At 48.4% G+C, this 25,078-nt stretch overlaps 1 protein-coding gene and 1 long non-coding RNA gene across 4 annotated transcripts; one reads left to right on the forward strand and one right to left on the reverse strand.

Annotated features, from left to right (window-relative positions):
- Nucleotides 1-283: 283 nt before the first annotated feature.
- On the reverse strand, nt 284-20,875 carry LOC309354093 (E3 SUMO-protein ligase ZBED1-like). 3 transcript variants are annotated; one of them, XM_081883914.1, is made up of 6 exons: nt 20,744-20,875; nt 19,516-19,585; nt 17,854-18,116; nt 7,781-7,845; nt 7,283-7,440; nt 284-5,253 (listed from the first exon to the last, which is right to left on the reverse strand). In XM_081883914.1, exons 1-6 carry the CDS (start codon nt 20,777-20,779, stop codon nt 3,227-3,229), a joined length of 2,619 nt encoding a protein of 872 aa, XP_081740040.1. In that variant the 5' UTR covers nt 20,780-20,875; the 3' UTR covers nt 284-3,226. The 3 variants fall into 3 exon arrangements, with proteins under 3 accessions (XP_081740040.1, XP_081740039.1, XP_081740041.1); XM_081883913.1 differs by having other exon boundaries at nt 20,531-20,794; XM_081883915.1 differs by lacking the exon at nt 20,744-20,875 and adding an exon at nt 20,582-20,714.
- A 266-nt stretch (nt 20,876-21,141) lies between these two features.
- LOC309354407 lies at nt 21,142-23,030 on the forward strand. The gene is made up of 3 exons (XR_014162267.1): nt 21,142-21,401; nt 21,940-22,040; nt 22,872-23,030. It is a non-coding gene; the product is annotated as an uncharacterized lncRNA (long non-coding RNA).
- Nucleotides 23,031-25,078: the final 2,048 nt, after the last annotated feature.

The following is a 25,078-nucleotide window of genomic DNA, read 5'->3' on the forward strand; positions in this document are numbered from 1 at the left end:
TTATTCTGAAGCAATTATATTCATATATTTAAAACATCAGGGACAGCAGACCTAGCCTATATAGGCAAAAATACTGACGGGTGACAAACTTGCTTTCAAATTCTCTGCTTCCCTCTGCACCCCAGACTTTTCGCGCAGCACCATCCTAAGGACATTTACTCAGAAGTAAGCCCCACCAAGTTCAACAGGACATAATAACAATAACAATAACAATTTATTATTTATACCCCACCCATCTGGCTGGGTTTCCCCAGCCACTCTGGGCGGCTTCCAAAAGAATAATAAAATACTGTGATACATCAAACATTAAAAGCTTCCCTAAACAGGGCTGCCTTCAGATGTCTTCTAAAAGTCTGGTAGTTGTTGTTCTCTTTGACATCTGGTGGGAGGGCGTTCCACAGGGAGGGTGCCACTACCGAGAAGGCCCTCTGCCTGGTTGCCTGTAACTTGGCTTCCCGCAGTGAGGGAACCGCCAGAAGGCCCTCGGTGCTGGACCTCAATGTCCGGGTAGAACGATGGGGGTGGAGATGCTCCTTCAGGTATACTGGGCCGAGGCCGTTTAGGGCTTTAAAGGTCAGCACCAACACTTTGAATTGTGCTCGGAAACGTACATAGTGCCTAGCAAGCGAGTTTTAGGCCTAAGTGAGTTTAGGCTCACGTGTCTTATCACCCTATGTTGCTGGCCAGCTCTATGAGGGAGCTGGGCCTTCCCTTCTCCCCCCACTGAAGGATGTTTAGCAAGACATGAAATTCCTCACCGTGTGCCTCTTTCCCTCACTAGGGCCTATAAGCTGTCGCTGAATGCACTTTAGGAGCTCAAAGAGGGGAATGCTAAAAACCTGAGGGCTCTGGCACCTGCAAAGTGTGGGCAGATGAGGGGAAAGCAGAGACGCCACATGAGAGAAGTTATAGGCTGAACTGTGGAGTCAGATGGCAATTTAAATTCACCGTTGCCAGTGGAGTTTTTCTCTTGTATGTAGCTCCCTTATACTGACCCACTTTCTAGGGCGGCCTCCACCATAAGGTGCTTTGAGATGATCACTGGTTAGCTCAGTTGGTTAGGAAGCGTGGTGCCGACAGAACGTCAAGGTTGCAGATTCGATCCCCCCATGGGACAGCTGCATATTCTTGCATTGCAGGGGATTACAGAATCGCATAGTTGGAAGGGACCCTGGGGATAATTTTTTCCCAACCCCCTACAATGCACGAATAGGCAGCTGTCCTATACAGAGATCAAACCTGCAGCCTTGGTGTTATCAGCACCGTGCTCTAACACTTGAGCTACCCAGACAGGGTTGGACTAGATGATCCTCAGGGTCTTTCCATCTCTACAATCCATGATTCAATCACTAAAACTCCCATCAGCTCCAGGGAGCAGTGCTAATCCAAAATATCTGGAGGGCCCCAGTTGGTGAAGGCTGCCGCTGCCATAGGGCATGAACCTGCTGGGGTAAATCTCTTCAGCTGCTTCTCCCCCCCCCTCCTGTTCACCCTTCTTAAGAAAACCAGAAGCACCCTTTTAAAATAAAGCATACTTTTATTTTCTTGTTGAAGCACCAATTTCAATTTTTGAAAAACACACACAAAAGAAAACAGGTTCCACTACTGAACGGGGAGCGGGGGGAAGGTTAAAAAAATGAAACCCAAGCGTTGTTCCTCCAAGCTGCCTCCACCCCCCCCCAAATGTGGGGGTGACATTAAGGGGAGGGGACAGGAAAGAGAAAAGACATGCATTCATGTTTTCAGCTTTGTTCCTCCATGTTCTGGCGAGACACATTTCAGCCACATGCAAACCGGACTAGGGGTATATGTAAAGGAAGTTTGGGGGGGAGAGTAGAAAGGAATGGGTTAATACTTTCTTTGGTTTATTATGCTAACTGACTGCTTGCCCCAGAAGGGTGGGTGGTAGACCAGAGGGGGGCATCTCTGATCCCAAAGAGGGGAGGGCCAGTGTGCTCTAAACACCCTTTTTTTCTTTACTCTGTTTTTGAGTCTTTCTAATCTGTGCCTGGGACCCCCACCCCACGCCATGGAGTAGAAAAGAAGGCAATCACATGATTTCAGGTGCAAAGGGAGACAGCTCGGGGCCTGAAGGGATTTCCCAGACACAATTTTCTCCATGCCCCCACCCTGCCCAGTACCCTAGAAAAAGGAAATGAAAGGGGGCAGATGTTTGTTTTCTGATTAGATCCCTCCTCAAACTTCTGCTTGGGATATTAAACCATCAACATCCCCTGCCTTTAAGCTCAAAGAACACCTGAACACCAATATACATAAATATTCTATATATAATTTTTTTTTAAGGGGAGGGAATTGGAAATCCACAATACCTACTGTGGAAAAACTGCCTCTTTCCCCTCCCCCAATTGCAATCCTCCCCCCCCAACCCCCTTGCAATATATGGCTAATTACAATCCAGCCCACTTGGAATATTCCACTCTGCTATTTTGTCCCACTTCCTCCACCTTCCTATGTGAGCTCCTTCTGTATTCCCCCTGCTTTTCAATTCCTGTGGTTTCCTCTATGGAGTCCCTGCCAAATCCAACTCCCCAAAATCCTCCCCGCTCTCAGTCACAGCTCCACCTCTCCCCCCCTACACACATGGAATATTCCAGCCCCACCTCTACTCCTCCCCCCCAACTTTCCTGTCCTCAGATGCTCCCTCTCCTTTCCTTTCATGGAACATCCCTGTTCTTTGCTGCTGCGCATCTTCTACCAAGCAGGAGAGAAAAATGGGGCTGCAATGCAAGCGAGAGACGGGCTGTGCAAGCCATACGCACCTCTTCCCTCATGTTCACACACCCCTTTTCCCTTGTGGCACGTGGACTATTCCTTCACATCAGGCCTCCCACCCCTTTGATGGACCACTTCTGTCCTCAGCCTCCTCTCCCCCCCCCAACCTTAAAATGGACCATTCCTGTTCTTCAAAATGACTACTATGGCCATATCTATTATCTTTTCGCTCCAGGCTGTTTCTGGCTGATGGACAGGCACCACCACCCCTCTCTAAAAAAGCGCCCAAATGGTTTGTTCTGCTCCTCTTCACCCTCTTCTCTCTCAAAACCACACAGAGCATTAAGCCTGTCCCACAGGGAAAGAAAGGAGGGAGGAGAGAAGGAAAGGAAGAGGGTTCTCCGGAAGCATTTTTGCCACCCTCGCACCATCGGGGGGCAGGCAAAGAAGGGTGCCCTGCCCACCCAAGCCACCGACTTCCTTTCCCCGTGTCCTAATAGAGCATGGCTCGGTTGCCGTGGAGGAACACCAGCATATCGACGTGCTCTGGCGTCAGGGCCTGCCGCTTGGTGTGCATGGCGTCGCCGGCGCTGCTGAATAGCCAGCCCGCGGGCACCGAGGTGGCAGGCACGCCAAGCAGCTTGCGGGCCGCCCGGGCCAGCAGCGGGTACTGTGTGTGGTGCGTCTTCCACCATTGCAGAGGGTCCTGGCCGAGGGCGGAGGCCTTGCTGGACTGGAAGCTGCTGGCCTCCTGCTCCACCTGCTGATGTGCCGAGCTGGCACCCGAGGCGGCGCGCATGCTGCACAGGTCCCCCAGCAGGAACTCGATGCCTGCGTCCTGCTTTGGCACCTTGGCCGGCGGTGATGGGGGCAAGGCCATGCCCGGCGGGCCAGAGGCCTGCGCTGCCGGCGACTCTGCCAACCGCGACGCTTCTGCCTTGAGCAAGTGGAGGGTTTCCACGCGGTCCGAGTGGCTCAGGAAGTCGAGGCCGCGGAAGCGCGGGTCCAGGGCGCAAGCCAGGTTGAGGGCTTGGTTGACGTCTGGGCTGGAGAAGTGCTGGTTCAGTTCCTTCTGGGCTGCGGCCTTGGCTTCCAGCGCCAAGGCGGAGTCCCACTCGCTGCCCACCAGGTGTTTATAGAGAAGGCTGGTGAGCACAGGCTTGACAAGGGACAGGCTGGAAAAGGGGTCTTTGGTGAACGTCGAGGTAGCAATGGCCATGGGCTTGAGGACCTTGGCCGCGTCCCGAAGGGCAGCCCAGTCCTGGGGGCGCAGCGTCGCCTCCCCGTCGGGGCCGAGCCCCACCAGAGGGTCGCTGTGCTCCAGCAGGCCTTGCAAGACGGCATAGGCGCTGTGCCACTTGCCCCCGTCCCGCAGGAAGCGGCCGAGGTGCGCTTGCAGGAGGGGCTCCTGGGCCCACAGTTTCTCGCCGCGGCCTGCCCCGGCCAGCGCCCAGGACGCCAGGCGCCGCAGCCGCTCGAAGGCACCCTGCGCTGCCAGCTGGCTCAGCACAGCCTCCATGGCGGCTCGCAAGGCCTGCCCGATGCAAGGCAGGGCGGTCCAACCGAGCGCCGCGGCGGCCTGCTGGGTAGTGAGCCCAAGGCCCCCGACGGTGTACGAGGTGCTCTCACAGACCCCCCACTCCTTGGCCACCTCGCTGAGGGCCTCCGCCAGGCTGTCGGTGCTGGGCTCTTCGGGGATGGGGCGGCTCGAGAGCACCCTCGCCCGGGCTTCGAAGCAGTCGTCCACGTAGTGCACGGTGAGAGTGAGGTAGGTGAGGGTGTTGCTGTGGCGCCAGATGTCCAAGCTGAGCGAGCACTGGGGCAGGGTCCGCACCAGCTCCCAGATTTTCCCTTTCACGTGGGTGTGCATGTCCCTCAGCACCGTGTGGGCCAGGGAGGCGGCATCTGGGGGCTTGTAGTTGGGATCCAGGACTCCCAACATCTGCCCAAACCCTTCTCCTTCCACCACCTCCACGGGCATCAGGTCGAGCACGATGAAGTCGGCCACCGCTCGCGTGGTCCTGCCCGGGGCGGGAGGCCGGGGGGCTCCAAACTCGCTCGCCGTCCCCAGGACGCCTTTGTCCAGAGCGGCCGTCTGAGTCCCAACCAGCTGGTTGTACTCGCAGCGGTGCTTGTAGATGAGGTGCTGGCGTAGGTTGGTGGTGTTGCCACTGTAGCTGAGGCGGACTCCGCACAGCTTGCAGATGATCTTGCTCTTGTCCAGGATGCGGCCGTAGGCGTCCCCCTGGAACCCAAAGAAAGTCCAGTAGCGGCTCTGCGCCCTCCCTAGCCCCACCAGGTTCTGCGTTCCTTCCAGCAGCGGGAAAGGGCTCCCTCCCGGGGGGAGGCCTGGCTTGTGGAGGGGCAGCAGGGGAGAGGCGGCGGCGTCTCCGCACAGGTACTGGGTGCGGGAAGAAGGGGCGTGGGGAGCGGGAGGCGGCGGCGGGGTCTTGAGGTGCAGCTCCTGGAAGAGTTTCATCAGCAGCTCCTTCTCGCCAAATTCGTACTTAAAATGCTCGCCTGGAAGGGAGAGAAAACAGCACAAAGGTGAGGGTCCGCTACATCTGCCGAGGTGCAAGGCAGCCAACCCTGGAACAGTCCCTCTGCTGTGAGCAAATTGTGGCATGGGAGTTCCCACCACTACCCCCTCCATGCTCTTTAGCAGCACAGTCCCTCACCTCCCCCCAACCAACACTCCAGGTTAGGGCCTTGTTAAGTCTGTTCAACCATCTGGCCATGGCTAAAGAGACTTCCATCTCTGCTGCTGGAAGAATAGACCAAACTGGATAGCTCAGTTGGTTACAGCACAGTGCTGATAGCACCAAGGTTGCAGGTTTGATCCCCGTATGGGACAGCTGCGTATTCCTGCTTTGCAAGGATGATCCTCAGGGTCCCTTCCAACTCTACAATTCTGTGATTCTATGTGTGGGGAACCTTTGCACCTCCTGGATGTGGATGAACCACAACGGGCATCAGACCCACCAAGCAGTAGTGTCAAGAGGCGGCAATGCTTCTTGGTACCAGTTGTTGGAAACTGCAGGAGAAGAGTGCTCTTGTGCTCAGATCCTGCTTATGGGTTTCCCACAGGTTGGCCACTGTGAGAAAAGGATGCTGCACCAGATGGGCCTTTGGCCTGATCCAGAAGGCTTTTTCTATGTTCTTACGGATCCGAATTCCAAAGTACCTCCTTATTCCCAGTGGCTGGTCAGTAGGGACCCACAAACTTTGAACTGTGACAGCCACTTCGCATGTGCAGTTGCCATGGCCCTATACTTCTCCTGCTTTTGTACCTGGTGCCATGCTGAGCTTTGGGAACTGTTCTGAGCACAGCACAAGGCTTAGGGAGAATGCCTTCCTTGGCTCCAAGCTTGGGAGAACAGGGAAGGCGTTTTCTTTCTTACCCACCCAAGTGCAGGGGGGAAAGGGGGCTGCAAAGGTGAACACGGCAAGTCAATGACCCCTTGCCACTCCATCCCAAAGCTGTGTACACCAGCTCTCCAAACAGTGTGCTAGGCTTTAAGCAACATTGTACAGTCGTACCTTGGAAGTTGAACAGAATCCGTTCCGGAAGTCCATTTGACTTCCAAAACGTTTGGAAACCAAAGCGCAGGAAGTGCCAGAAGCCCCGCTGAATGTTCGGGTTCCAAAGAACGTTCGCAAACCGGAACATTCACTTCCGGGTTTGCAGCGTTCGAAAGCAAAAACATCTGAGTACCAAGGCGTTCAGGATCCAAGGTACGAATGTACTGTGAATTGCTTTGGTTTGATTCTGTTGCAGGAAAAAACTTAAAAATAAATAAATGTGGCATTAACAACAACAAAAATTTGGCAATAATGGGAAATGAAGGCTAGTTGTGGGGTAAATATATTCTTCCAGAGAGACCCTTTAATGGGTAATCTGGGAGCCTAGGAATATGACCACAAGCCAAGATGCCACAGTATTCCTTACAGTGGCACCACTGGGGCAAGACTTGGGGTAGAAAACGCCCAGTGACCCCACTCAGGAGAATGAGAAGAGCTCTCAAAGCAGTGAGGCTGGCTTGCCCCATTTTGAATTCAGTGGAGGAATGCACACTGCAATGCAAAGAGGACCCCCAACCCCACACAATAGAACTATTAAATCCAGAGCCGAAATTATCTCCTGTTTCTAGGTCATATGCGAGGAATGAAACTCAGGAACTATTTCCTGAATGGGGTAATGTTTTGTGGCTGCTGTTAGCATTGGGGAGGGTCATGGGGTATGTTTAAAAAGAGGATAACCCCGATCGTTTGGCTCTTGGTGCACTTTGTCTCTAACTGGGCTCACGGCACATTGCTGTGAAGATCCCAGGTTTGATTCCTGACACCTCTAGTTTAAAAATGACCAGGCAGCAGGGAGTGGGAAGGACGTTTGAAGGAGATCCCTGAAAAACCGACACCGGTCAAGAGTATCCCAATTGTCAGACCTGGTGCTCAGCAGCTTCCTTAGGTGATTACAAGACTGCAGGGAGAAGGGAAGACAGGAGGCCTTGCAACATGTCCCACTCCCCCTCTTCTTCTTTTTGCCTACCTAAGCGTAATCCCAGCGTGCGTGCATACTCCTCCCCTATCCACACCAGCAGCTCTGTGTCGGCAGGTATGGTCTGGCAGACCCGGTAGTAGATACAGCCCCGGTACTGGAAAACAGTCAGGTTCTGCTCCTCCTCGGTGGAGGCGCATGCCACATATCTGCAGGGAGGAAGCGGGGATGAGTCACACTGTGGTTTTTTGGGGGGGGGCATGCGTCATGCTTTACTCGCTGGTGGATGCACCGAGCGGTAGCCGCAGCAGTACGACTCCAGGGTAAAGCCAGCCCAGTCTGCAAGGAGGCTGGAAGCACTCCCCTATGACTAAACAAGCATTCACCACGGGGATCACTCCAGCATCCTATGGGGGCTGAAAAGCTGCCAAACCTAATTCATCACGGGGGGCGGGCTGTAGCTCCATGGATATAATGTACGCAGCTAAGCTGGGACGGGTGTATATTCCCTTCCTTACTTCTGCTGGGCCTCTCTCCCAAGGGGCTCACCTCATCCAGTTGGATCTAGAATCATCTGACGCATCGACAAAGAAGTAGGAGCCGTTGTCCTGCACCTGAGGGAGGGATGGAAAGATCAGGGAAGGAGAAGAAGAACAAAACAAAAGCTCCACTCTCACCCAACCCCTACCTTAAGGCTCCTCTGTATGTATTTACAGAGCATCCATCCTAGATTTGCTTGCGCAAAACTTGTGCAAAGGTTAGATTATATCTAGTCTTAACTGATCACCCATTCTGATCTGCTTGTGGGGAGGTTACATGACAGTAAGCAGACATCCTGAATTCCCAGCAGGCTCTTTATATCTCTCTCCCTGCCCCGCCCCCCATCATTCATTCTTTCCACACTTCCCAGTGCATTTTCCTGGCACATTCCCAACCACAAAAAAGGTCTTATTTCTTTTCCCCTAAAGTGGATTTGTTGCACTAGGGTGATATCGGGTGCTTTTACTGCACTCCAAATGTGCAAATCTGAATTTCCCAGTAGGAATGTGAAACCCTCCTGCAAAATAGTTCTCGATGCACCCTTAAGAATTAGCCTGATATCGCAGGCACCCCAGCCCCAAGGGACAGGGCTGGGCTTCCAAGTGGATGGCTTAAAAGTGTGCCACGATCTGGGCCCAGGTGTGTCACTCTCACTGTACACTAACCCATCACTTTTGGCAGCCTAAGGTGGATTTCAGGTCTGCAAGCCAGAGACAAGCCAGAAAGCATTTCGAAAGGGAATAGAGCGCCATCTACAGTGGATCTGAAAAGCGTCAAATGCCTTAAAGTAGGTGTGAGCAAGTTTTCAGATTTAAAAAAAAACTGAAGCCAGGTACAAAATAGTGACCCAGAGATCTCAATCCAGAAAAGCTCAGGAAAAGGAGCCAATTGCTCCCTTCAGCCCATAAAGTCAAACATAGAGATAATTTACAGGTAGCTAATACAAATCAATATCTACTCCAGTCAATTTTGTGTGTATGTAGGGCAAACAGCCTTTTTGAAACTGCCTTTGTTGAGCAACTGGGAGCCAGAAACCCATGCAGATCAACTGCAAGTCATCCAAGGTCTTATCAGTTACAGTGGAACCTTGGTTCTCGAACTTAATCCGTTCCGAGTCTGTTCGACTCCCCAAACCATTCAAAAACCAAGGCGTGGCTTCCTGCACTCAATCGGAAGCTGCGGTGAACGTTCGGCTTCTGAAAAACATTCACAAACCAGAATACTTACTTCCGAGTTTGTGGCATTCGGAAACTGATTTGTTCGGGAGCCAAGGCGTTTGGGAACCAAGGTACCACTGTACTCCCAACCAACCTTCTGCCCATCCTTCCACATGGACCAATTTGCTGAGCAGCTTTGGATTCCGGTTTCCTGCCCTCCTTTGGGGTTGCAGGGAGACTGTGTATCCTGATCACCCAAAACACACCTGGAAAAATATTCCACTTGAGCCTTTCCATGTACCAAAGAGCAGCAAAGCTGCCATTTTGCAAATCTTGGCTCAGGTGAACATTAAAAGAGCATGCTGGATCACACCAGAGGCCTGTTTAGTCCATCACTGTGTTCCTATAGTGGCCAACCAGCTGCCTCTTGGTAGGGCAACAATAGCCCTCTTCTTGCTGTTGCAGCCTAGCGACTGATACTCAGAGGTCTCTGATACTGAAGGCAGTTTGTGACAAATAACCTTTTCCCCACATCTGCATTTTATTTCATTTTTAAAAACGAGAGCTTTATCTTCTTCCTCTCTCTTGAGAAGCAAAGGAAGGATTAATTGCATGCAAGCGGCTATTGCAATGCGGTGAGTGTTGTGCTCAGATTGGAGAGTCCAGAGTTCAAATCCTCACTCGGCCAGGAAGCTTATTGGGTGGCTAGGGCATGCTGCAATTTTTCCCAGCCTTACCTAGCTCTCGATCTCCTGGGGTTGCTGAGATGTCAAAACTGAGGGCAAGGGCAACACAGAGGGAAGATGAAATAGCTCATTGCTAGATCATGCATGCACTTTGCTTTCGGAAGATCCCAGGTCCAATGACTGATATTACCTGGCCAGGCTGGGAAAGACCTCTCTGCCTATCAAGAGTAGACAATACTGAGGGAGATGCACAGAGAGTCTGGTGCAAGAGGCCTGAGTTCTGTGGCCTTGGTCAGGTTCTATTAGCCTGGATAGCTCAGTTGGTTAAGAGCACCGTGCTGATAACACCAAGGCTGCAGGTTCAATCCCCGTATGAGGACACCTGCATATTCCGGCATTGCAGGGTGTTGGGCTATATGATCTTTGGGGTCTCTTCCAACTTTACAATTCTGTGGTTTAAAAATAATGTTAAAAATGTAGCAGAAAAACCACATCTAAAAACAGAAACAACTCTCTCAACCACCTCATCAGTGTGGACAGAAGAGAATTGACTGCCACTGAATAAGGACTTGTGCTAGTCTTGGGGTGAAGGTGCTTGGGTTTGAGGATCAGCTGAACTAAACCTTTTATTGCCTGTGTGGAAAGACCCATAGCCCACAATCAGCCTTTATAAGGCTTAGAGCAGGTCTGGGGAAGCTGCGGCCTTCTGGATATTTGTTAAGACTCCAATTCCCATGAGTAGGGTTGCCATAGAATTCCCTGACATGTCCTCTTTTGGGGGTCCTACATGCCCATCCGGAGGGAATTTTACATTTTAAAGCAAATGTCCTGGTTTTGGGGTTTAGTGTGTGTGTGTGTGTGTGTGTGTGTGTGTGCACGGGTGGCTCTGGTTCAGGCTCTGGCGTGGCAGCAGCGGTGGGGTATTGGGCGATTGCCCTAAAAAATCTCAACATTTTGTGTTCAGTTTTTTACCTCTTGAAATATGGCAACCCTACCATCAGCCTCATGTCACTTTAAGCAGTCATGGCTTCCCCCACTGAATTCTGGGAGCTGTAGTTTGCGAAGGGGGCGAAGCGTTGCTAGGAGACCCCTATCACAAAACTACAAGTCGCAGAGTAATTCAACAATCAATCCCTTTCCCCAGGGAGCTCTTATTCAGCTGCCTTCCTCCAGTGGCCATTATCTATCATAATCATTAACAGTAGCTTAATCTGGATTTGCAGACCTATCTATTTCAAGTATCCTTTGACTAATGAGGTTTTATTGGATATGCTGCTGATTTTCTGCTTCGTTGTTGCCGTCTGTGATTAATTTAACGCTGGCAGTTTTGCGTTTTCCAAATGTTCTTGCTTCCCTTCGAATTTTCGTAATTTATAAAGTTTTAGGAAAATTCACTTTCTGCAGTTTATATAGTTGTCCAACTCCTGAAGAGAGCGCGCTTTGGTCAGAAATATGGCCTAAATGAAGAACATAAGCAAATTAAATGGAAATCGCAGCAGGAGATCCAATTGTGGATTTTATTTTGTATTGCCACAGTTTTGACTGAGCAAAAGATCTTCAGCACAGCTAGGAAAGATTTCCCCTGGAGCCAAAACTAGACTTAAATGCCTTTGCATTGAACTTGTAATAAATAAAGATATACACAGGTATTAGTTGGGGTGGTGATAAATCTATATAGCATCAAAGCAAGCACAGAGAGGCGGTTTAACCATCTCTTTCCCTGCTGCCGTTCGGAGAAAATTCCTTCCCTGAAGCCAGTATTTACATTGGAGGGAAATTCCCCATTGACATAAATGAGAGATTTGCCTCCTTTAAATAATTTTTTGCCATAGGAGAGGAAAGTGTTAATTTCCCTCCTCCAAATCTCTCTCCCCCCCTCCAGCCTATGCAAAAATTGAAATAAACTGGCATCTTTAATTCAAAGATACATACATTGCTGCATGTAGTTTGCTCAGAGCTTTGAACAGCTACTACAAGTCAAAGTTAGCATAAAAGAACAGGGGACTCCAAACTGAAAGGTGGCACCTCAATCTAAGGCTGATCTTTGCATATTTACAGCTCGATCCGAGCCAGAATCAGGTGCTCAAATAACCACAGATGCCTTTGAACGATGACATCACTGTGCCCACAAATACAGCCACCATTTAGTCAAGGGCTTTTCTGTTGTTGTTGTTTCGTTTCATAATGCTGTAATTCGTGGCAAACCGAAGGCATCTGTGGAAAAAGGGAGGAAACCTCAAGGTGACCCAGAGGTACATTTTTGAAGCCCCACATTGTGTCAAAACATAAATCTTTCTTCAGGGACCTTTTGGGGCACAACCAACTCAACCCTTTGGGTCTTGGCGGCCAAAGGAAACTGGTTTGGGATTTTATTTGTCACATGTTTATCCTACTCTCCTCGAGGAGCTCAGGGTGATATTACCCCTGCTGCCACTCCCTTTATCGTCACAACACAGTAGGTTGGGCTGAGAGATGGCTTGGTGGCCAAGTGGGAAATTTAAGCCGGAGTCTCCCTGAGTCTGACAACCAGGAATGGGGAACTGGTGGCCCTACAGATGTTCTGGAGACTCCAGTTCTGGTCAGCATGGCCAATAGTGGGGGATGATGGGGAGCTGTGGCCTCCAAATGGGCACAACTAGATTCTCTACTAGATTTGCAGTGGACCACAAAGGCCATTATAGTGATCAAGTACAGAGCCTAGTACTTGCCGATCAGAAGGTCGGCGGTTCGAATCCCTGCAACGGGGTGAGCTCCCGTTGCTCGGTCCCTGCTCCTGTGAACCTAGCAGTTCGAAAGCACGTCAAAGTGCAAGTAGATAAATAGGTACCACTCCCGCGGGAAGGTAAACGGTGTTTCCATGCACTGCTCTGGTTTGCCAGAAGCGGCTTAGTCATGCTGGCCACATGACCCGGAAGCTATACACCGGCTCCCTCGGCCAATAAAGCAAGATGAGCGCCGCAACCCCAGAGTCGGTCACGACTGGACCTAATGGTCTGGGGTCCCTTTACCTTTACCTTTTTATGTATATATACACACACATGCATATGTGAATAATAAATGGAAGGTACTTCCAACCTAGCAGTTCGAAAGCACGTCAAAGTGCAAGTAGATAAATAGGTACCGTTCTGGCGGGAAGGTAAATGGCGTTTCCGTCACTGCTCTGGTTCGCCAGAAAGCAGTTTAGTCATGCTGGCCACATGACCTGGAAGCTGTACACCGGCTCCCTCGACCAGTAAAGTGAGACGAGTGCCGTAACCCCAGAGTCATCTGCAACTGGACCTAACAGTCAGCGGTCCCTTTACCTTTACTATAATTACAGGTTATTGCTGCTCTGGTTTGCCAGAAGCGGCTTAGTCATGCTGGCCACATGACCCGGAAGCTATACGCTGGCTCTCTCAGCCAATAAAGCAAGATGAGCGCCGCAACCCCAGAGTTAGTCACGACTGGACCTAATGGTCAGGGGTCCTTTTACCTTTACAATTGTACCTTGGATTCCGAACGCCTTGCGAGCCGAACATTTTGGCTCCCAAACGCCGCAAACCTGGAAGTGAATGCTCCGGTTTGTGAACGTTCTTTGGAACCCGAAAGTCTGATGCTCCTGCAGCGAATCGGAAACCGTGCCTTGGTTTCCAAACATTTTAGAAGCCGAACGGATTCTGTTCGACTTCTGAGGTATGACTGTAGTCACCTATGGTATTGCATGGCTAAGACATGGCATGGTGTGAAAAGCAAAACTTTCTGAGAAGCTCAGCTTTACTTTTTAAGCAAGTCTGTAGTCCTCATGGTTGTGGGATAAAATTAAAAAAGGTGACTGTTATTATCAGATATGTGGAGAAAGAACCCAGAAATAAGCCACTGCATGGGGGGGCAGGGGGGAAGTTGCCTCCCCCCAAATCAAGTAAGTAAATAAAAATGCTTAACTAACTAACCAATCGGGTTGCAGATAGTTCTGTTCTGTCTCTGCCCCTGCCAACCTAAAGCCTGCCCTCTTAACATAAATCCTGGCTAGGCCCAGGTAAGCCAGGAGCATGATAGCTTCCTTTTGTCCTTTACCCATCACAGTATTTTCCTGGCCTCCTGCCAGGGCCAGTAGTCGGGTTGAGCGATCTTTGGCAAAGTGCCATTTAGTGCGCCTTGACACGAAGGACCCTCCCGCAAGTCCTAATGCCCCCACCCCGTACTGCCTGCTTACTGGTGGTAGTGGCAGCCAGCAGCAACAAAGCCATCTGCCATTTTCAGTTTCCTAAATGCCGCTACACAGTAGTGTTGGAAAGGTAAAATGGTGGGTGGCTGGAAGCCACACACGGCAAGGAATAATCAAGCCGGGGGGAAAGGTGGTCGGGCCTAACTGGAACAGGCCTGAGCACCCATCAGCCCTCAGCAAATGCCAAAGGATGCTTGAGAATAATAATAATAATAATAATAATAATAATAATAATAATAATAATAATAATAATAATAATTTATTATTGATACCCCGCCTATCTGGCTGGGTTTCCCCAGCCACTATGGGCAGCTTCCAACCAAATATTTAAAAAATACAGTGTCAGATATTAAAAACCTCCCTAAACAGGGCTGCCTTCAGTTGTCTTTTAAAAGTAAAATAGTTGTTTATTGCCTTGACATCTGCTGGGAGGGCGTTCCACAGGGTGGGCGCCACTACCAAGAAGGCCCTCTGCCTGGTTCCCTGTAACCTCGCGTTTTGCAGCGAGGGAACCACCAGAAGGCCCTCAGTACTGGACCTCAGTCTCCAGGCTGGATGATGGGGAGGGGGAAGGAGACGCTCCTTAAGGTATACAGGATCGAGGCCGTTTAGGGCTTTAACACAAACACCCCTCCTTTCTTTCTTACCCTCCTCACATATTTATAGAAAGCCCAATTTCTCCAATACCCCCAAATCTCAAAAATGGAATAAAGAGGTGCACACATTATTAGACACGTTAAAGAATGTATGGCCCCATCACTGCACTTTAAATTCAAAGCAGTGTTATACCACTTCAAACAACCATGGCTTCTCCCAAAGAATCCTGGGAATGGTAGTTTGTTAAGGGTGCTGATTGGAGAGCCCTCTTCCCCTCACAAAACTACAGCTCCCAAAGTTCCCTGGAAAGGGGGACTGGTTGTTAAACCACTCTGGGAATTGTAGCTCTGTGAGGGGAATAGGGATTTCCTAACAACTTTCCTCAGCACTCTTAACAAACGGCAGGGTTCTCTGTGGGAAGTCACAACTGTTAAAAGCAGTATGATACTGCTTTAAACGCACAGTGCAGACAGGGCCTGAAATAAACATTTCTGCATTTAATTTGCTCGGACGCGGAAGCTGGCTAACGCACACTGCAACACAATTATTTACACTGGAATTGTAAGGAATTTCTTTGTCAGCGCTCCCTCTAAAAGCTGAAAAACACGGGTCCTCTTAACCGCTTATTGTTTGCAAAAGAATGCGGATGCTAAACCCATGTGAAGAAGGCAAACACATGCCCATATGAGGCTAGTGTTTTGTGTGCACATCTTTGCAAAGATGTATTTCACTCTTGAAACGCATGAAGTGGGCTTTAGAACAAACAGCCAAATAACTTCCAGGGACACAAATACTCTTATTTGGCCCGCTGCATTTCAGAGGGTGGGGGGATCTGTCTCAGGGGGGAAATAAAGAGAGAACAGTGCTATGTTTTATGGTGGCCCAGAGTAAAATTTTCCTCAAAGGCATTGTGAAAAGGAAACAATATTTTTGCACACCCTGAAGTTTCCTTTCTTTTTTGATAGGTGCACTCTCCCCTTTTCTGTTCTGAATTGGGCCTTTGACAAAATGAAACACAAATACAGTGGTACCTCAGGTTACATACGCTTCAGGTTACATACGCTTCAGGTTACAGACTCCGCTAACCCAGAAATAGTGCTTCATGTTAAGAACTTTGCTTCAGGATGAGAACAGAAATCGTGTTCTGGCGACGCAGCAGCAGCAGCAGGGCCCATTAGCTAAAGTGGTGTTCAGGTTAAGAACAGTTTCAGGTGAAGTACGGACCTCCAGAATGAATTAAGTATTTAACCTGAGGTACCACTGTATATATCTTCCCACAGCAGCCGGGCATTTTGAAACAAAACGTAACAAAATGCCCATACCCTATATTTTCAGTTTTCAGGCTTTATGTTTATGTAATCCACCACACACCGCAACGTTAAGAGTTATTTAATAACAAATGTAGCTGCGACACATCACTGTTATATTTGCAAGCTTGCTTGTGATGCCACAAGGGATAGAAACTTTTCAAAGAAATAAAACCTGGCAGTGTCTGTATGACTACACAAGCCATCCTGCATTTCTTACTTGGCTGAAGATAAGGCTTTTATTTTCTGGCACCACAGCTCGATTTTTCCCCCCCTCTGGATCTCATCCTGTTCCAGTTAGTGCACCGTTACCCTTTGTTGCAAAACAAACCTTGCCAAAAATATCCCAGATTTGCAAAAAGGAAGGGAAAAAAATATGCTCTCACACTGCAAATACAGTGGTACCTCTGGTTACGTACCTAATTTGTTCCGGAGGTCTGTTCTTAACCTGAAACTGTTCTTAACCTGAAGCACCACTTTAGCTAATGGGGCCTCCTGCCGCTGCCGTGCGATTTCTGTTCTCATCCTGAAGCAAAGTTCTTAACCCAAGGTACAGTTGGTACCTCTGGTTACGTACTTAATTTGTTCCAGAGGTCCGTTCTTAACCTGAAACTGTTCTTAATCTGAAGCACCTCTTTAGCTAATGGAGCCTCCCGCTGCCACGGGAGCACGATTTATTTTCTCATCCTGAAGCAAAGTTCTTAAGCTGAAGCTGAAGCACTATTTCTGGGTTAGCGGAGTCTGTAACTTGAGGCATATGTAACCCGAGGTACCACTGTACACGTCAGTGATGGCCATTTCCTTAGGATTGACTTTGAAGAAGAACTGGGAAGAAGTTTCTGGTAGGGAGATTTTCCTATTACTCAGCTGAAGCAGGCAACCCTCTTCGCCAGTTTCCCCTAGTTGGGTTGGATCCAGATAAAGCTAGGCATGCTCTGGTCCCATGGAAATCGACAGGACAAGTTAGTGATTGATTTGAGACCCAAGCAGGGGTGGGGAACCTCAGGTCTGAGGGTCCCAATGTGGCCCTCTAGCCTCATCCTGCCTGCCAGGCCACATCTCTCCCTTACTAGCCCTGGTCCACCCTGCTCCCCCAGGGCTTTTGCTGGGATGGAATGAGTCTTTGAAGACGCCACTTGGCCAGATGGAGATATGTGAACATGGAATTCTCTGAACTGTGCATGGCTTGAACGTAGCTCGTTGTACAAATGGTGACATCTCTTTCTCTGCCACCACTAGAATGCGGCCCTTGGGAGGCTGCTCAGGAAGGAAATGTGGCCCTCTGCTTTACTTTTAAATTGTGTATTTTTATTTTAAATATACCTATCACAACAACTTTATACAAATATTGATGCCTGTTTACATATCCAATGTTTATATTTTGGGGAGAATTCCTCTGCTAATCTTATTATTGGGTTTTATAAACAAAAATAATGTTATACAAACAGTATGCAGTGGTACCTCGGGTTAAGAACTTAATTCATTCCGGAGGTCTGTTTTTAACCAGAAACTGTTCTTAACCTGAAGCACCATTTTAGCTAATGGGGCCTCCCGCTGCCGCCGTGCGATTTCTGTTCTCATCCTGAAGCAAAGTTCTTAACCCGAGGCACTATTTCTGGGTTAGCGGAGTCTGTAACCTGAAGCGCCTGTAACCAGAGGTACCACTGTACCAAGTTTTCTCGTGTCATTTGTGTATCACAAAAATAGCATAATAAAAGCGGAGTAATATTGACAACATATGGTTCATTATTAGTGGTCGATGTATAAGTTCTTGGTTCCTGAATTGTTTTAAACAATTAGGAAGACAAGAGGGGGGAGGTGGCCCTCTGCTTGAAGAAAGGTCCCCTATTCCTGAACTAAAGCATAGCTAACTTAGTTTGGATCCAATTTGAAGTGCCGCATTGTTAATGCATAGAAAGCTTTCGTATTTCCTTACTGTGTTTAACCTCAAAGAATAATTCTATGGTAGATAAGTGAAATTCTGTTAGCAAACAAGGCAGCATGGAGGAGACAAGAGTGCTTTGCCCTAGGAGAGATCCGCCTGGTGTGTTATTGTGCCTGGTGGAGTTGGGAGGCCAGGCTACATGTTTTAAATTGTGGGGGGAAACGATGGGAGAATCGTGTGTCTTACCGCCCAGGAATACCGGGTGCAGTCGCCATGTTCCCGTACCACTTCCCCTTCGTAGGGGCCAAAGATGCAGCCACGAGGCAGGGCTGGGAGGGCGCTCCAGACTCCGAGGCCTCCCTGGGAACGCTCCTTGACTAGAAGTCCTTCCGGCAAGGAGAGCAGGGCCCGGGACTGAGCCCTTTCTGGAACGGGTCTGTCAGCCACAAAGGTAGGGGGTCCGTGCTGCGGGCAGGAGTCCCGGAAATAAAGGCGGCAGTCCTCACAGACTGTGGGAGGAAAGAGAAATGGAAGCAGATCTGGTTTCACCAACAGATCGCAGGCTGACTTTCGGTATGTCAACAGGTTCTGCTACTCACAATTCTTTTATTTTTCCGAACACATTTTATTAATTTTACAAATAAACACACATCAATGAAATCATACTGTATGTAGAGATTCTCCAAATCTCATAACTCCCCCCCATGCCATCCATGGAGTTTTATCTTAAACGTCTACAACTGCATACTCCAATTTTTATATCAGACCCTATAATGTTTTTTACACTACAAGTGAGTCAGAATCCTGCTTTTGTTTCCATCTGCTTACAGTGGTCTCCTAGATAACGTATAAATTTTGCCCATTATTTTATAAAGTTTTCATCCTCTTGGTTTCTGAGTTTTCCAGGAAAGGTTCTGGAAATCAGATTTGTAATTTATGACGTGTTCTACATTGAAAGAAAATTATATGAAAATGATGTACCGGTGGTATCTGACTCTTACAAAGTTAGCAAAAATGTACTGTACAAGACAAGTTCAAATATCTGTTGTAAATGTAAAGAAAAAGAAGGTACCTTTTATCATGTGTGGTAGACTTGTAAGGTAAGAAAAGCTTTTTGGGAGATGATATATAATGAAATGAAAAAAATGTTTAAAATAACTTTTGTTAAAAAACCAGAAGCTTTTTTTATTAGGAATTACAGGTACCGGCATTCCGAAGGAGCAGAAAAGACTTTTTATGTATAGAACAACAGCCACGCGGATGTTATTGGCCCAGAGTTGGAAATCCTTACCAGAGAAGAATGGCAAACCAAGTTGATGGATTATGCCGAGATGGCAAAGCTGACTGAAAAACTCTCAATTGTTTTTAAACAATTGTCTAAAGTTGTGCTAGGCTTTCTGCAGGGATTTAGAGCAGGAGAGATGAGAAATTTGGTTTGGTTCTAAAGGACCGTCAAAATTTGTCAACCACTGACACAGGCAGGTCAATGGGGATTCCTAGCCTGCACTGCTTGTGTCATTTGCTGTCACTAAAGCATCATCCTTCAGTAGACAGCTAGGTTAGTTTTAAAAGAGTGTATGCGAGCGCAATCTCTTTAGAGTATTTGGCAATCAAATATATCTTATATCACAGATTAGAAATGAAGAAAGGCAGGCTGTGAAAGTGACACCCAACTGATCACCTGTGGCGAGTAAGAAATATCTGAAGGTGACCAGTCAGGGAAGCTTCAGAGAATTTGGTGGTTCTTCCTCTCCCTCCCGGGGTAAGACGACCAATGGCTTAACACAGGCACTTAAAATAATAATTTATTATTTGTGACTAAGTGGGCTAGGAGCTCCTTTACAAAAAAGGGAAAGGGATCATATATGTTTGGGATGGGGCAGAAACAAAGGTTTTACTTTTACTTACAGAGTAGCTCATCCTCAAAATTGGTGCAGGCATCCTCAGCTACTTGCATGGTGTGGTACAATCGTGAAGCCTACAATGTTAACAGGGAGGAAGTGTTTAGAGTCGGTACTTCTCACACCCGAAATCCATGTCACCTTAAATCCTTTCCCAAAGAGCAGGGAAGGGGAATCGGTAGCCTTCCAAATGCCGCTGGAATCCAACTCCTATGAGCCTCAGCCAGCAGGACCGATGGTCCCACAACATCTAGCACTGCCACAGGTTCCCCATTCCCATCTCAGAGCAACACTGACCCCCACATCAACTTCTGCCCAAACCACACCAATGGCCACCTTCTTCACACAAACAAGAACTTCCAGCAACCCCTCCCCAACCCTGGATCTAACCTAGAACATTGGCCATGCTGATATCAAATTCCCACACCTCCTTTCTTCAGAAAGAGCCCATCACCTTCCCCGTGGATTAGAGTCACCTTCCTTCCCCTTAGTTCCCCCAAAACAGCTCTGTCAGTAAAGCATGAGATTCTTAGTTTCAGGGCTGTGGGTTCGAGCCCCACGTTGGGCTCCAAATTCCTGCCTCGCAGGGGGACTGGATGACCCTCGTGGCCCCATGCAGTTTTACAACTAGATGGGGCTTCTGTGATCCCAATACTGGCTGCCTCTCCTACCCCGTTCAGAACCACGCTGGAGAACAGCTCCAATCAAACAACGAAGCAATCACTTTGGACGGGCTCAGCCCCAAATCCAGCTCCCCACCGCCCCTAAACCTGACGTCGACCCCCCACCCAGGCTCCCCTATAGTGCTTCTCCGCCTCACCCCCCCAGTCCGTCTGCATGCAGAGCCCCCCCGGACACCCGTCCACCTGCAACACCAAGCCCCGCTCTTGCAAATCAATGCCCGTCCCCTCGCAAGTCACTGCAACAGCAGCAGCAGCAGCTCCCCTCTCACCTGCACGCCCCCAACCCTTATCGCATAAATAAAAGGACCCCCCCCCCCACTTATTCTCAGCCTGCCCCACCTCCCTCCTCAAAGGAAGGAACCCCGAGAAGCCGGCCACGTCTCGCCCTGCCTGGGCGGAGCTGGATCGATGCCGCTGCGGCAGCTCCTCCAGGCGGGCGCCCTCGTGGGAGGGAGGGTCGAGGAGCGCGCGGGCGGAGCGGGGAGGCGGCCCTTCGCCCTCCTTCCTTCCCGCCCTCGCTCCTCCCTCCCGCTTCCGGTTCTGCAAACTTGCCCGCCGCGCGACACCGGCCGCCGCTCGGAGCAGCATCTGCGCTCCGCCGCCCCTCTCGCTTTTTTCCTTATGGAACGCTCGGCCCCGCCAATCCCTTCCCACCGGCTGGGCGGTCAGCGGCCAATGAGAGCGCGGCCCAGAGTTCCGCCGCCACCCCAGCCTATGAAGCGCCTTCCATCGGCGCGGAAGGCAAGAAGTGCCGGGCTTTCCCCCCCTCCGCCGAGTTGGCGGCCAATGAGAAGAGGGGCACGAGGAGCGGGAGGGGTGGGGAATGAGAGACGCTCCTCTCTTTCTAGGGGCGGGCGCCTGGGAAGCCGTTCAGAACCAATAGGAGAGGAAGGAGGGGTGGCGGTGGGGGGAGGAACCACAAAAAAGAGCCGCACTTCAGAGGATGGGATTCCGTTAAATTGGGGGAGGCGGGTTCAGAGCTCTCCCGGCCAATGGGGTTGGTCATAGTGAATAAAGCGGCCAATGGTGTTCCTCGAGTGAAGGTTCGTCGGGTGGCAGTTCAGTTAGCTTTGAAATGGGTTATGAGGGGTAAGGGAGAAAGGTTGGGACGACGAGTATCAGCATTTTAAATTTAACATTTTAAGTGATTTTATTTTATTTTATTTTATTGTAAACTGCTTTGAGGTTTCACTCTCCCTTCAAGCAAGTGGTGTGTATATATATCTGTATATGTGTGTGTGTATATGTGTATATATATATATATATATATATATATATTTGCTTTCGTATATATATAAAATGAAATTTATTTATTAATTTTTTTCTCTTATATAAAACTCCCTCTCCATTCTAGAGCCCATGCATGATTCAAGGCAGCTTACAGCAGTTAAAATAAATAAAATTATATTAATACAGGCAACAACCTCATAATAAAAATATGTATAATATTTACACATACATGATAAAAATATGTAAAATATGCACAGGAAAAATGCATTGAATAATAAAATGCATTTAATAATAATAATACTGTAATATATAATTTAATAATAAATTTATTTCTTGCTCTTCACCCTAATGTTTCAGGGCAGGCTGTAACATTTAAAAACAACTTTCAACCATAAAAGCGAGGTGGGCCCTGAAAACATACACCTCAAGTATTAAAAGCGAGGCTAAAGAAGTTCCTCTTTGGCATTCTCCAAAAGCTGTACAGTGAGGGTGCCAGATGCATGCTCTTGTTCTTGCAGGTGTTCCGCAGCTTAGGGGCCACCACAGAGAAGGCCCTCAGCCCCTGAGGGTGGAGGAACTACCAAGAGGGCCCCCTCTGCTTATCTCAGCACCCAGGAAGGTCTGTAGGGAAGGAAGCGGGTCTTTCAGATATTTAGGTCCCTGAGTCATAGGGCTTTAAACACCAGGGTGAACACTTTGAATTGAGCCCGGAACCGAACTGGCAACCAATGCAGCTGTTTCAATACAGGGGTTACATGAGCTCTAAATGGAACCCCAGCCAGCAGTCTGGCTGCTGCGTTTTGGACCAACTGAAGTTTCTGAGTTGTCTTCCAAGGGCAGCCCCAGGGAGAGTGCATTGCAGTGAAGAAGAAGAGTTTGGATTTGATATCCCGCCTTTCACTCCCCTTCAGGAGTCTCAAAGCGGCTAACATTCTCCTTTCCCTTCCTCCCCCACAACAAACACTCTGTGAGGTGAGTGGGGCTGAGAGACTTCACAGAAGCGTGACTGGCCCAAGGTCACCCAGCAGTTGCATGTGGAGGAGCGGAGACGCGAACCCGGTTCCCCAGATTAGGAGACTACCGCTCTTAACCACTACACTAGTTTGGAATTTACCAGAACCTGGAACACAGTGGCCAAGTCATCTGTGTTAAAAAGGGTTGTAGCTGGTGAACCAAGCAGGGCAGAAAAAGGCACTCTGAGCAACACACACACACACACACACACACACACACACACAGTGAGAGAGAGCGCAGCATTGGCTGAGATTATTGATAACAATGCCTTTGGCAGATCAGCTATAGAAGGCAAAATCCTGCTGGAATAAAAATGGCTCTATCAGCTGGGAAAAAAGAGCTATTGTGATGGGAGGGAGCTGTGACCTGGCGTTGGAGCCAATTAAGTTCTACTCTATGCAGGGTGCACTGATTAGGTGTTTATTTGTCATTCCAGAGCTGATATAAATGAAGGTGATAGCATTAACATGGGAGGGGAAGAGATCTTTCTCAGTGTGACTGCAAGTTTTTGTATTTGATGTTGGGGGAGAGGGGAAAAACCTGGAAGCTCCTGTTGATGCTTACAAAATAAAGCAGTGGCAACTTTTGGAAGATATGCTCCTAAGTGTATTTATTCTGCTCATTCCAAAGGAGCCAGGGTAGTTCTAAAAGATCATGCAGACACATCCCATCCCATGAGGTTGCAGCAGTGGGAGAGATGGGGGAAGCAGGGTACATTACATCTCCTCTGATGAAAGATCAGCTATTCAACTCTAAGAACAGGTGTGTGTCTAAGCTTCTCCACTTTCCTCCTCATCGCTTTGTTCTTTTGAATTGAGTCTTTTCAGACTATAAACCTGTCTTGGAGTGGGACTGTCTTCTTAAAATTGATTCTATGTAAGCTGCAATGGGAGTCTTTCTAGCTGAAGAGCAGGATAAAAATGCTTTAAATTAGGGTTTCTATGACTTGGGTCTCTGGCTGTTTTGGACTACCGCTCCCATCATCCCTAGCTAGCAGGACCAGTGGTCAGGGATGAAGGGAACTGTAGTTCAAAAGCAGCTGAGACCCAAGTTTTGAGAAACACTGCTTTAAATAGAAACTTTGTCCTACAACTCAGGCAGCAAAAAGTCTTGAACTAGCTGTGATGAATGTATATAAAGATCCATAAAGTGATTTACAACAGCCCACTCCCCCCCCTTTTTCTTACAATTCCTCAAAATAATAAAAAACACTTCTGAAAAAAGACAACCAATCAATGCAAAACGCTTTAGCCAGCAACTTAACTATTTGCCAATCTATTGCAGATATATTGAGAGAAAGGGCACACAGTACTGTAACCATACTGGTTCCTATTTGTCAAAGCGAGATCTATTCCCTCAATCTGTCGCTGTTTCTCCTCATCTGATTTTGACAGGAAGCTATGTGCTGAGATAAAGGACTTTTCCCTACCCATTGGTGCATTTGGGACATTTATTGGAGCAGAAAATGGCTTGCCAGTCTTTCTGACACTTTGACTTGTCTTTCTGCTCTGTCCCTTCCTGTTTACAGTAATTCCTGTGGAATAGGAGTGTGTATATGTGGTGCATCAACTGGGGAAGGAAAAGATGGTGGAAGATTGCATAGCACAATCTTAGTTGCACAGTTTTTAAAACATTGACTTCTAATGAAGGTGATATTTTATTACACTGATTATAGTGGTGGTTTCGAATGTGCTGACTATGGACTATGACAGGGAAGAGGTGTTTGTTCCATTAGTTTCCTCCTCCCTTTCCCTCTCTCCCCCATAATCAATGTAATTGTCTTTAACACAATCTCTCCAATAAATGTTCACCCATTTACTTGAACGGTCTTTCTCCCAGCCTCCCCACTATAATGAGAGATTAAGCGAATTATAGCACAAATGTGATGAGGAATACGTTGTGACTGCAGGAAAAAAAGGTGGGGGAATCATTTATTACACTGGTAACAGTAGAGAGGGCATAACCACCCATTTAAATTGGTTGCAGAAAATAAAGGGTGTGAATGTTTTGTTCCAAGGTGGTCTAGATTTTTTCACAGCTGGTGGAATGTGCTCATTCTTCAGTAGATTGGCATCTAGGCATCGTGATTACAGATATATATTCTTGGAGAAGTATGGGCAGGGATTAGCTAAGGCAAGAGTGGGTAACCTGTGGCCCTCCAATTGTCGGAGTACAGCTCCTGTTTGAGACCATTGGCCATGCTGGTGGGGGCTGATGAGAAATGAAGTCCAACAGCGCCTGGAGGGCTCAGGTTCCTGATCCAGCTAAAGACTCAAAAGCTGGGAGAGGGAGTTTCATTGTTTACAAGAAAGAGGAGGCAATGGATGGATTTATATAGCCTGCCTTTCTGTGCTTGCTTTATAGCAAAGTAGCCTTGTGTTTCTGCTATCTCACAACTACAACTATTCAACAGAATTACAGATTCAGACATAAATTTAACAAACAGATGCAGTTACGGCATATTAAAAAATAACCAGCCCAATGATACAAGCAGACTGCTAGTGACTGGTTGGGGGACATGGATAAGCAAGGGTTTTTTTTTCCTAAGTAGGAAGGAAGCCTCATTTATTTTGAGGGAATTACTCTTGAGTCAAACATGCCAAAGCCAGCCACTTAAGTTTTATTCTGTAAAGGCAGCACACT

This window comes from Podarcis melisellensis, assembly GCF_964234715.1.
Source record: "Podarcis melisellensis genome assembly, chromosome: 13".
NCBI lineage: Eukaryota > Metazoa > Chordata > Lepidosauria > Squamata > Lacertidae > Podarcis > Podarcis melisellensis.

Excerpts from the sequence above, each read along its gene's own strand:
- LOC309354093 (XM_081883913.1), bottom strand. The coding sequence starts at position 20,779 with ATGCTGCTCCGAGCGGCGGCCGGTGTCGCGCGGCGGGCAAGTTTGCAG. Across the intron at positions 7,441-7,780 it reads TCTAGATCCAACTGGATGAG|ATATGTGGCATGCGCCTCCA; the intron begins GTGAGCCCCTTG and ends TCCTCCCTGCAG. Across the intron at positions 5,254-7,282 it reads CACGCTGGGATTACGCTTAG|GCGAGCATTTTAAGTACGAA; the intron begins GTAGGCAAAAAG and ends TCTCCCTTCCAG.